Source organism: Muscardinus avellanarius, assembly GCF_963383645.1.
Source record: "Muscardinus avellanarius genome assembly, chromosome: 20".
Taxonomy (NCBI): domain Eukaryota; kingdom Metazoa; phylum Chordata; class Mammalia; order Rodentia; family Gliridae; genus Muscardinus; species Muscardinus avellanarius.
This window is the reverse complement of record NC_137806.1, coordinates 2,527,200-2,540,070: the sequence shown is the minus strand read 5'-3', so window position 1 is coordinate 2,540,070 and position 12,871 is coordinate 2,527,200. Positions and strand designations below refer to the sequence as shown.

General features: G+C 38.0%; 1 protein-coding gene across 1 annotated transcript in view; it reads right to left on the bottom strand.

Moving 5' to 3' along the window:
• The window catches only part of MALRD1 (MAM and LDL receptor class A domain containing 1), a gene marked incomplete at both ends in the record, with an annotated part of 671,257 nt that overhangs the window by 260,901 nt on the left and 397,485 nt on the right, over positions 1-12,871 (bottom strand). Inside the window, one exon of the mRNA XM_080717079.1 lies at positions 3,595-3,778. Within this exon, the coding sequence (XP_080573205.1) occupies positions 3,595-3,778 (184 nt within the window). The remainder of the gene's footprint in view (positions 1-3,594; positions 3,779-12,871) is intronic.

Here is a 12,871-nt window from a genome sequence, read left to right as displayed (position 1 = left end):
ATAAGGCCCATCATCGCCTCTCCACCCTGGTTCTGCTCCAGCAATGTGGTCACCCTCTAGTAAATCTGCCCTGCTGGTGCCCAGGCCTGGATGACTCTTCCCTGAGAGGTTCCCAGTGTTGCCTTCTCGTTTCATTCAGGCCTTTGCTCGGCTGTGACTTCCAAAGAGGCAGCTTCTAGCCTCTCTTATCAGGGCACTAATTATCTGCCCCTTCTATCATCCACTATGATACAACATTGTACATCACTGTTGATTTTCTGCCTTGGCCTGCAGTGTGGAACTCCCTGAAGAGGCATATTCTCTGTTCTGAACTTTCACACATATTTTAAGATTTGCACACCTGGTTTCTAGTACTCTACTGTCTCCAGCGTATAAATGACCAGCAGTAGCAGCGGCAGGGGCCTACTGTCACAGCACGGAGGCTGGAACCCAGAGGCAGAGCAAACAAGGGAACAGGGACATTGTGATCCCACGGCCACACCCCTGCCTGTGTCCCCACCCACCCAATGGATCCGCTCAAATCACTGCTCATCAAGGCTTTACAAAACTATGAAATTCAAACCATGATGCACTGCTTTCACCTCTCAACATTTTTGGATAGTGAAAACATGAGATGCTTCCCAGGGGCATTCGGGATCCAAATCGTAACATCATCCACCCAGTCGTTTACTCAACATTACATTATGAAGCGCTGCTTGTTCTTTAGCCATTCACTATTATACATATTAAAAAGAAATGTTGATTTTTAGTATTTTGTTAGTGTGAGGTATTTGGTTTCTTTCTACTTAGTATCATCTTTTGATTTTTTGTCAATATTTTATTTATTTATTTATTTATTTATTTATTTATTTATTTATTTATTTGGTGGTACTGGGGTTCTTGGAAGCCCTTCTCCCTCCGGGCTACACTCCCAGACCCATTTTATATTTTTTTATTTGGAAACAGGGTCTCTTACACCAGTGCGGCTGGCTTCGAACCTGCGCGATCCTCCTGTCTCCGCCTCCCAAGCTCAGGAATTACAAGCTTGTGCCACCACGCCCGGCTCAATATTTACTTTAAAAGAGAAATGTATGCAATCTGCATATAACCCTTGGAGCACTCAGGTGCTAAGAAACACAGTTCTTCATCTAAATTAAGTGGAGAAGGAAATATTTCAAGTCAAATCCTGCAGGTTCTTTTTACAGACTTATTTGCTCATGAACTTTACACAGTGAAATCTCTGTTTTGTGATCTCCCAAGTTCAATTTGAATCTGCAGCCATGTTGCACTGAAATTATTATCATCATCCACTATTTTTTACTCTCGCTCAATTACTGTTTAAAGGACACTTAGAAGTCATGCCTACAGTTTTTAAGAGTAATAAAAGGCAAGATGTGAAATTTGCTATAATAAAAAAAAAATCTGTTCAGGTAAGGTCTAAAGATTCTGCACTAAACATCTAAAACTATAATGGTGCTGGATTATCTCATTTTATTCTCAAGGTATTTCTTTCTTTTCACATGTAAGATGATTTGGGGGATATCATGTACTTTGCTATGTATAAATTTACAGAAAGGCAGAGGAGCGACTGTCTACTCAGTAGATGTTATTGACTTCTGGAAATATTTTGTATTCCCTAAAGTATTTCTTCCTTTTCTCTGACCTGAAAACTGTTCATCATTCAATGACATATAGAGATTTTCAGTAGGAAAGGCAGTGTCTTACAGAATTATTGGATCATAGCCTGAGGTTCCAGGTTTACCAGTTGTCTCAGAAACAGTTTCCAGAGAAGTCCTGGAAAACTTACATTTCTAAAAACTTACATTTTTAGAGATATTAAATTTATAACCCATCACTTATTTTTCTATAAGTTGCTTGGTTCTTTATCAACTTGTGCAAATAGAAAACACACTTCTTAGTGTGCACTTGGACAGACCACTGTGACATTTACTAGGAAAGAGTTTAAGAAACTCACGCTCACATCTAAGTTTCCCTCTTAATGTTGTGCTTAGTAGCATTTCATCTCGTCCTGGCTTCCTGTCCAAAGGGTTTCAACACTAGATATTTTTGTGTGTGGTTCTGGAGATTGAACTCAGGAGCTTTCTACCTCCGAACTATACCCCTTGCCCTATTTTATTTTTTATTTGGAAACAGGGTTTCACTAAGTTGTTGGGGGACTCACAAAATCTATGAGGCTGGCTTCGAACCTACAATTCCTCCTGTCTCAGTTTCTCATTATTGGGATTACAGACGTGTGTCACTATGCTCAGCCAAGCCTAAATTTTGACTCTTGCATGACATAGATTAACTAGAGTTATGTGGTATCTAGATGATAAAGTTCTAATTTTATGGAACATATATAAGGTAGCTGAATTATACCACCATTTCTAGAAGGGGTGGGGTAAAACTTTAAAGAACTTATTTCTAACAAAGCAGAATCCTTGGAAGCAGCATTGCTCATAAAACGAACAGATGCTATGACATCACCAAAAACATTTTTGAGCTGCCTCACTGAAGTGATATTTTAATACACAAGCAACAATAAAATGAAATAATATGCTGGTTTAGCTCTTGGGTGTAGAAAACCACAGAAGGCATCTCTTTCATTGGCAGTATATATCACATAGGACTATTCTGAAAATTAAATGGAACAATTCTTCTGAAAGAACATTGCAAACTGAAATTATACAAATGTATTTATAATTATTTTTGACATTTTTGCATAGTTCTGTAAAGAAATTCTAAGTGTAGTTATACTTCACATTTAGAAGCATGAGAAAAGAGTGATTTTTTAAAAGTTATTATTCATATGCTGGAATGGCATTTTAAATCTCCTAAGCGTAATTTTCAACGCAAATTCTGCCTCAATTTTTCCTGGCAAAATTTATTTCTCTTATGTTCACTAATAGCCAGCTTCTAATTTTTTGACTGGTTCATTTTTCACTAATTTAAAATAGAATATTAGATGTAAACCTGAGGCTCACATTTTGTATTGTGTTAAAAGTAAATTTAAAGAGGAATGCTTCTACATTTTAGAAAGGGGACAGTACGGAAAGAGGAGGGGTCGCTTTTATAATGAAGAATGGGGAGGTAACGTTGTGACCTCAGGATGTATGTCCACCTCAATTCAGGCACTCACTAAGCCCAAACCTCCAAGGTGATGCTCTTAGGAAGTAGAACTTTCGGGGAGGTCATGGGAACGGGGCGAACATTCGTGGAATTAATGCCCTCCTAACACAGGCCCTGGGAAGTCATGTCCTTCCACCATCTGGGGACACAGCAGGAAAGCATTAAGTAGGAACTTGAAACAAACCCTCCACAGGCACTGAACCAGGGCCAGTCCTTGGACTTCCCAACCCCTGGACCGTGAGAAGTCATTTTCTGTTGCTCAGAGGCTGCCTGCTTTGATCTATGTTGTTAAAACAGCCCAAATGCACTGAGATATTACCTCTTAATAAGTTGTTATTTTACCATTATGAAATTATACTTTTTAAATGATTCCTGTATGCCTCTATACAAAATACACACAGTGGAACCGTGTAAAGGTGTTTACCAAATAGAAAAATGGTCGCATTCTAAATGAGCTTCCATATGACAAGCTTTCCAGAAACTCACCAGTTGTGCAGTTTATAAACTCAATATCATCAATTGCAGCACCTCCTCCCAGGTCTCTTGTCCTGATTCCTTGAAATATGACTTCAAAATTCCTTAGCTTCCCCAGCAGGATGGCAGCTCTCTTCCAGTGACTGTCAGGGTTCTGCATACTTTGTTGCCATAATTCTGATAATCCTTTATCTGTCTGAAATTAAGAAGGAAAATAATTAAACATATAATAAGAAAAAATTCAGTACATTTAGGAGAAAATGTACTTTTTCCTAAAAGTACAATGCTTTTGACCATTGAAAATTGAAAAGGAAAGAAAGTAAATAAAAAATAAAAGACAAAGAAGCTGAGCACAATGGCACCTGTCTGCAATCCCATGGTACTCGAGAAGCCGGGACAGGAGAATTTCAGGGTCAAGGTGCCACCAGCAAGCCATACATCAGCAAGACCCTGTTTTAAAAATAAAAAAAGGAATGGGGATGTAGCTCAAAGGCAGAACACCCCTGGATTAAATCAATAGCAAACACACAAACACACACACACACACACACACACACACAGAGCAAGAGAGAGAGAGACACAGAGAGAGACAGAGAGAGAGACAGAGAGATAAGAAAGAAAAAGAAAGATTGGAATGCTGATAATATCCATGATAGTTTATCTCACCATAACAGAGGCATATTAATCTACATCTATATTTCCCAAAAGCAATGCCACAAATTTGCTTGGTATTTTCAGAGATGAGATTATTAGTGTTGAACTCAGTTAAATTCACCTGTTCTTGCATTCACACAAACTTTTTTATATTGGATAAAATCTTAACTTATAGAAATTCTGGGTTTGTAGTTCTGGGCAGCAATCTTCTCTTTCTGATGAGATTTTAAGCTTATTTTTAAATTATTTTATTCGCATATCCTGGTGTATTGTCTAAGCTGAGTAAATCTGTGACCCAGCTATATCAGTCCTGGGTACCTTTCCTACAGAACTAAAGTCAGGATACTACAGTATTACATGCATATCCATGTTTATAGCACCACAGTTCATGACAGCCAAATCATGGAACCAGCTCAGGTGTCTGTCACTTTACTCGGCCACAGAGAAGAACAAAATCATACCATTTGCAGGAAAATGGATGGAACTGGAGAACATTTTGCTAAGTGGGATCAGCCAGACTCGGAAAGTCAAAGGTGATACATTTTCTCTCGTATGAAAATTAGAGAGAGAATAGGAAATATAAAGGTTTTAAATAATGCAGAGAGAGACCTGTAGAGTCGTTGAAGGGAATTAGGAGAGGGAATTGTAAAAAGGAAACAGTTCAAATAATACTATGGTAATATGTGAGGTATTACTACCACTCTAAGTCGTGGGGAGGGGTTGCGGGCGGTATGGAAGGAAACACACCAAGAACTGTATAAGGGTAAAGAAAAAAGAGACATGTCCGAAGAGGGGATGCAAAGGAATTCTACATTCACTGTTTCATGCTTTGACGGAATTAATGTTAATAAAGATGGCCGATGCCTTATACTTGAGGGACAGATCGCTATTCGATCACATGGCGCTTTCTGTGTGCGGCTCCAGATAAAAAGTGGAACTATACAGCAATTAATTCACAGTTAACTTTACAAAACAACTAAGAGTTTGTAGATAGATGTTTCAGCATCCTTTCCAAAATAACAACAGATCTTTACACTTTGAGATTCATATAACTTCTGCATTGAAGGGCGTGAGAAATTCACACTAATTAATGGAATTTCATATCTTTTTGATGACTAAAGAGAAGTTCTTTTCAAAGTTAATCTCTGAATCTCAGTGGTGTTTTAGTGATTTGGAATCAAAGAGATGATTAGTTCAGTTAAAGATTAAAGTAGTTCCCGTGTCTGGCACTTAGCACTAACAGAGGCCTAGGCTGGAAGCCCGTCTTAATTTATAGACTTCAGTAGCTTTCTCTATGCGTCTGCCTCTGCAGCCTATGGAACCACTCATTAGCTATTCCAAGCGCCCAAAGGAATTACAAAAAGTGGCACCAAGGGCCATGTGATACCTTTAATCAATAAAATATGAACCACTGCTTAACTCTTAGAACTGGAATTCTATTTTTAAAAAGTGGAATGTAGTAGTCACTTATATTATGTGGTAGGAATAAAAGATGAAGGCAGATGATTTTGAAGACCATCCATGATTGGGTACTGGAGATGGCATTCTAATATGCTTGCTACTGTTCCACACTGGATCTAACATCAACTTTTATCTTTATAATTACCAAAGTCTCATCCAAATGTGCATGGTAGATTGTTTTATTCTGTATTTATCCATCTACTCATCATTTGTTAAGACAAATTTTTTTTTTTTTTTTTTGCGGGTCTGGGGATGGAAGCCAGGGGCATTTGACCTCCAAGCTACACTCCCTGCCCCATTTTTTATTCTTTATTTTGAAACAGGGTCTTACTAAGTTGCAGAGGGCCTCACTAAGTAGCTGAGGCTGTCCTCGAACTGCAATCCTCAGGTCTCAGCCTCCCAAATGCTGGGATTACAAGCGTGCGACACCATGCCCGGCTTGTTAAGACAAAATTTAATGCCCATATACTCCCAGTTATAATGTTAGACATTGGTGATTTTTTGAGGAAAAGACAGAGCCTGCTCTGTGTAGGTAAAAATCGAATGCAGAATTTGTAAAACTAAATTACTATAAAGTTCGTTCTCTCTCTCTGTCTCTCTGTCTCTGTCTCTCTCTCTCACACACACACATACACACATGTTCTTAACAAAATAATTTTTAAAATAGTGCTTATGTAATCAATTTCCAAGTTTTGCTTTCATGCATAGTGTTACTTTACTTATTAATTTGCTTATTAACATTCTTTGTAAATTGAGAAAGATAAAAATCTCTCAATTCCACCCATGAATCTGATGATGCCTAAGGACCTATGCTTTGCATTTATGTAAATTTTATTTACTTATTTTGGCAGTGCTGGGGATAGAAACCAGAACCTTGTGCGTGCTAGACAAGCACTCTACCACCGAGTCATCTCCCCAGCATGCATGTAGCCTTTAAATCCAATAACTCAAGAAAATATTATAATTATAATTTTATAATTATAACCATAATTTTAAAATTATATTTATATAATTATATTTATAAGATTTAAAATCTTATAAATTTTAAATTTTAAATTATTTTAAATTTTAAATTATTTTAAAATTTAAATATAATTTAAAATTATATTTATAAAATTATATTTATATAATTATAAAATTATAATTATAATTTTATAATTATAATCAATAATAGTGAAAAATAGACACTAATTTAAAAATGGCTACATGACAGAAACAGAAGAAATTTTTTCTTCTTATAATTTAACCTTTTTCCCAACTTTGAATTGCTTGTCCTACATAACACACACTGGCCCCTTGGCTCATGGACGCATGTTTGCTTTTACAGTGTTTGACTCACACTTCATGCCCGCCTTCCTTTGGGGTCACGGAAAAAAGGCAATAAAAATACTAAAATGATAGAGCCACTTCAAATTAGAGAGACGCACTTGGAATTTAACTTTCATATGTTTGAAGTGAATATATATATCTTCCTGAAATAATAAGCCAAGATTTCTGAAGCCATTTAAGTAATCCAGCTGACCTCTTTTTTCATATTTTGATTCTGTCTCTAGAGTTTCTACTTCAGTCTTTGATCTAGTCACCCAATAATGTCATACCTAGCAAGACACTACATTTTCTTTGTCTAGAAATTTTTTTTTCAGAGTTAAAATCCTTTCCATATTCCTTCTGAGAAGTACAACTAAAACCCCTGGATATTCTATGTGATTGTATAAAAACATACCAAGGTAGACTGTGTTGGACCTTAGGTCTCAAGGAAGCAGAAGGTGAGTTCCTAGGCTTTCATTTGGATCATGTATCCCAATATAAACATAAAAAACTAAAAATCTGGGAACCGCAGCAGGCACAGACAATTCTTTATCCAAAGGATTAGGAAAAGTCAGGTGTAGCAAGAAAAAAAAATGAGTGGACAATAACTGTTCTGTGACAGCCAGTGACAGCCAAAAACCAGGGTGACTTTTAAAATTGAACACAGAGCACAGATTCCACATATAACAGGATGTGACACGGTCCCCAAGGATTTTTCTCACAAGACTTTCTCAAATGGAGAAAAAATAGGAGAATGTGTCACAGTACTGGATTCTCCTCCTTTTGAGGGACTTGTCATCTCATTCATCAGTGAAATCTGACCTACAACAAATTCCCTTTGTTTGTTCATTTTTAATTGTTTTGGTACTTGAAGTTGAACTCAGGGATTCAGCCATAGCCCCAGCTCTATTTTGTTTCTTATTTTGAAACAGGGTCTCACTAAGTTGCTGAGGACCTTGCTAAATTGCTGAGATTTGCCTCAAACCTGAAATTCTCCTGTCTTAGTCTCCTAAATACTGGAACTATGGATGCTGCCGTACATGGGCATTTGTTAATATTGATAACACTCTTTCTCCCCGCCCTTTTGTGTGCGTGTGGTGCTATGTTTTGAACGTAGGGCTTTACTTGCTGCAAGCATGTTCTCTAGCATGGAGCGACATCCCCAGTTCTTACATAACTTTTAATGTATAAAGAATCATCATGCCATCCCTCTCATATTCTCTTACATACAGTTGCCATGATATACTGGAAAAAGATTTATAGTTGATGGTAAGGAGATTAGTGACTGCTGGGAGTTTGGGGCCATGGGAAGAGACCTGAATAGGTGAAGGACAGGGAATTTTTTAGGAAAGAAAAGACTCTCCAGCTAGGTATGGTGTACACCTGTAATCTTAGTATTTCGGAGGCTGAGACAGGAGGATCATAGGTTCAAGGTCACCCTCAGCAACTCAGTGAGACTCTATTTCAAAATAAAAAATTAAAGGGCCTGGGGCTTCAGCGTAGTGGTAGAGGGCCCCTGGGTTCAATACTAGTACCCAAAGTAGAGTTTCTATGTGATATGTTCCATAACACTTAAGGCAATGACAAATGAGAACTATTTAGCAGTTGTCGAAACACATACTTTTACATCACAAGTATAACCATACTAAAGGTCTTTAGAAGAAACAGATCACATAGAAGGTGGAAATATCCAGGGAAAATGCAGAATCCAGCAAATCAGTTTAAATGTACAACAAATGTAGAAACCAGCTCACTGAGTATGTGGGGAATAAGGTCCTGGCCCAAGTTTGAAAGTGAGTGGAGCTTTCTAATCATAAAAGACAAAAAAATTGTACATAAATACTGTACAAGGGTTGGTAAAGTCGTTTTCCCACAGAGACATGGCCTGACAGTTTTGAAATCACTAAGCACAGACAATAGAACTAAAAACTAATTTGACAGAAGATGGTGGGAGCCAGGTTTCTCACCTGGCTCAAGTGGAAGTTTACAGCAAGCTAGGAAAGGACCCAAATGATGCAAGTAGTAATAGATTAGAGCTGGAGATGGTACGATCGGGTATGGAAACTGGTACAGAAGCAGATGGTTACATATAAAACATCTCCAGAAAGTAAATTACATACATAGATTGCCATGCATGTTCACACACACACACACACACACACACACACACACACACACAACTTCTATAATATTTTTTTACCTGAATGGCTCTACAAGCCAGGAGATGACTTAATACTCATTTTGATCTGGTTTCTAACAACATTCTCCAACAAAAGGAACTGGGATCCTTGGGGAAATAGCACGTAGGACTTGAGACATACACGGACCTGAGGCATCTTGTATTGCTCGAATGTGAGAAAGGACTTTAATAGACAAATGGCCACAGAAGATTTGATGTATGCAACGGGATACAGGAGCCAAGCAAAAAAGTTCTCAGTGTCCAAACTGGGGAAAACATAAGCAATAAAATCAATGGTGTACTACTGAACTGTAACGTACAGTATGTGATATTAATGAGTCCATACAGGTATAAATGATCGCATAAATAAATGATAACAGACAAACCTCCCATGCTGAAAAATTCTGAATACTTTACACAAATACTGTACTGTTCAAAAGAGGAAATGTAAATCCCCACTCCTTCAGAGTGAACTGCATATAATGACTCCCCAAAAAGACAATATGAAAAAGGGGTGGGATTAGTCACTCGCAAGAAGTAAGGAATCGGATGCTTTCCCTAATATGTGAAAGCTAGGGTGAAAGGGGTCCTAGGAGGAGCTCCAGGTGAAAAAGGATCCTACAGAGGAGCAAATGAGGCTCCTAACTGTGGGGACGGGAGGGGGAGAGGGAAACACTTTAAAGCACACGATGGACTTATTCATATCGAAGTCAACCACTAAACCAAGCACGGGAGGGAGGGATGGGGAGGCAGTGAGGTGGGGACTGGGTGGGGGCTGGCTGGGTGATGTGTGCATTTGAGTCTACACAAGTCTTTTTACTCCATTATGATGTATAAATACAATGCACCAATAAATACTTATATTAAAAAAAAGAAAGGAAAAAAAAAAAAAAGGGGTAGGAGAGAAAGCTGAGGCTGAGGTCAACAGTGGTATCTCATCTTGACTGAGAGCATCCCCAGGACAGTGTGATGAGAATGGTGCCTTTGTGGTCCGACTCCCCAAACACACTGCCGAAATCTAGAGAGAAATGCATCCCATGAACCACCAGTGAGTGTATAGTCCACCAAAGGCCCGCTGAGTGCTTCTCTGAACTCTCAAGATCATCTGCCGGGCACAGTGGCGAATGCTTGTAATCTCAGTACTTGAGAGGCTGAGAAAGAAGGATCACAGGTTTGAAGCCAGCCTCAGCAGCTTAGTGAGGCTCTTAGCAAGTTAGTGAGACCCTGTTTCCAAGTAAAATATAAGATAGTTCAAGGGGTGTAGCTTCTAGGTAGAAGGCCCCTGTGTTCCATCCCCAGTCCCCCCCCCCACACACACACAATCATCAAAATACGGAAGGTCTGAGGAACTATCCCAAGTAAGAGGCCAGGGAAGTGCGAGGGTTACAGTGCAAAACTGACACTGGAGGGAAACTGAAGGGTAAGGTATGGACTTTAGTTACTAAGAGTGTGTAATAGAGTTTCGTTAATTGTGACAAATGTAACATTCTAAAGTAAGATGCTAATAATGGAAGAAAATGAGTGTGGGGTATATAGAAACTCCCCACACTATTTTTCAATAATCACATAAATCTCAGTTCCAATATAAAGCAATGTATATTAAACAAATTGTTGTGTATGTGTACGTGGGGGTACTAGGGATTGAACTAAGGGGCAGTCTACTTCTGAGCTATACCCTAGCTCTAGTTTATGTTTTATTTTGTGGCAGATTCTTGGTATGTTTTGGGGAGCCTCGCCAAGTTACTAAGGCTGGCTTTGAATCTATAATCCTCCTGCCTCAGCTTCCCAAACACTGCGATTACAGGCATGGGCCATCACACCTAGCTATTAAACAAATTTTAAAAAATCTGCTCTATTGTTACATATGTATTATGAATATATGCATAAAGTATCTATAAATAGTATGTTATGTAATTCCCATGAGTAACATAAATTTATCAAATATGAAAAAGTCAGAAAAAGTAATAACTATAAGAACTATTTGACTTTTACTCATTTTTAATATAATAGAACATAGCTTCTCAATATTCCAATTAAACAAAACTGTTTTGTATCTTGTATGCCATGCATTTTTTTTTGTGGTACTGGGGTTCCTGGAAACCCTTCTACCTCTGGGCTACACTCTCAGACCTATTTTATACCTTTTTGGAAACAGGGTCTCTTAAGCCAGCACAGCTGGCTTCAAACCTGTGCGATCCTCCTGTCTCTGCCTCCCAAGCGCGGGGATTACAAGCGTGCGCCACCACGCCCGGCCGGCCATGCATTGTTTTTTGCCTTAACATTTTCAAAAACCCCATCAACTGGAAAAAAAAAAAACTTTAAAATATATTCAATAAACATAATGCTCACCAAAACTTAAGCATGTAAGCAATATATAAGAAAAAGTTTAATACCATAAAGGAATCATTTTAAACCCAAACAACAAAATAAAGATCATCCCATAAATGTTTGAACCTGATCACTACCATAGCAGCCTGGATGCATCTTCTGCCTCAAGAGCAGACTAGGACATAGACCATTTTAAGCCATGTAAATGGGTTTACTGCCATAGTAATCCTCCATAGTTATAATAATATATCTTTCAAATAATTTTTTAAAAACAAAAGAGTAGGCCAGGCGTGGTGACGCACGCTTGTAATCCCCGCACTTGGGAGGCGGAGACAGGAGGATCGTGCAGGTTCGAAGCCAGCCGCGCTGGCGTAAGAGACCCTGTTTCAAAAATATAAAATAGGTCTGGGAGTGTAGCCCGGAGGTAGAAGGGCTTCCAGGAACCCCAGTACCACCAAAAAAAAAAAAAAAGAGTAAGGAAAACTTAGAATAACATCTATATCTAGCGTATATATTTCTTTATATCATCTAAAATGTCCACTATCTGAAAAAAGTGAACACTTGTAAAAAAATGTGTATTCCTTACACTGTAAATATATTGGAATGTTTAAAGTTGATATATTCTGATGATATTTTGAACTTTTAGAAATAAAAGGAGAACAAGTGCAGACTAAAAATTTGCATAATATCTTTTCGACAGAAATATCTTTCAAGTAGCTACTATACATGAAGAAAATCTGCAATCAGTGGTTTGGCTTCTACTGAGAGAAAAATTTTGAGGGTGAAGCCAATATACTCACTGGATAGATATGTGCGGCTGTAGACATTTTATGAAACATTTTACATGTGTTATAGAATCAGTTTAAACAGAATATCTAGGCTTTTTTCTAGAATATCAATTTTCAAAATTCAAGATATTTCTTGATAATTTCTTTGGAGAATTAGGCAAGCAAACTTGAATTCCAAGTACAAGAGGCAAAGTGTGAAGCTCAATAAAACTCAGGTTACAGAAACTTTCTGTAACGTCTTTCATTTTTATCAGACAAGTCTTTACTTTCCAGAGTTTCCAACTGTAGAACCATAAACCCGTTTATATTGCATGAGAGAGAAAATTTAGGGTGTCTTCCACACACACACAAGTGCAAGCAGTATAATACATATACATATCCAGGGAAAACACACCGGGAGAAATAGCTCCAAAGCCAATCTGGTATTAACAGGTTTGTTGTTGTTGTTGTTGTTGTTGCTGTTGTTGTTGTTGTTTGTTGGATATCTTATTTTTGTAGTACTGGGGATTGAACACAGGGGCGTTCTACTTCTGAGCTACACCCCCAGCTTTATTTTTTCATTTGTTTTATT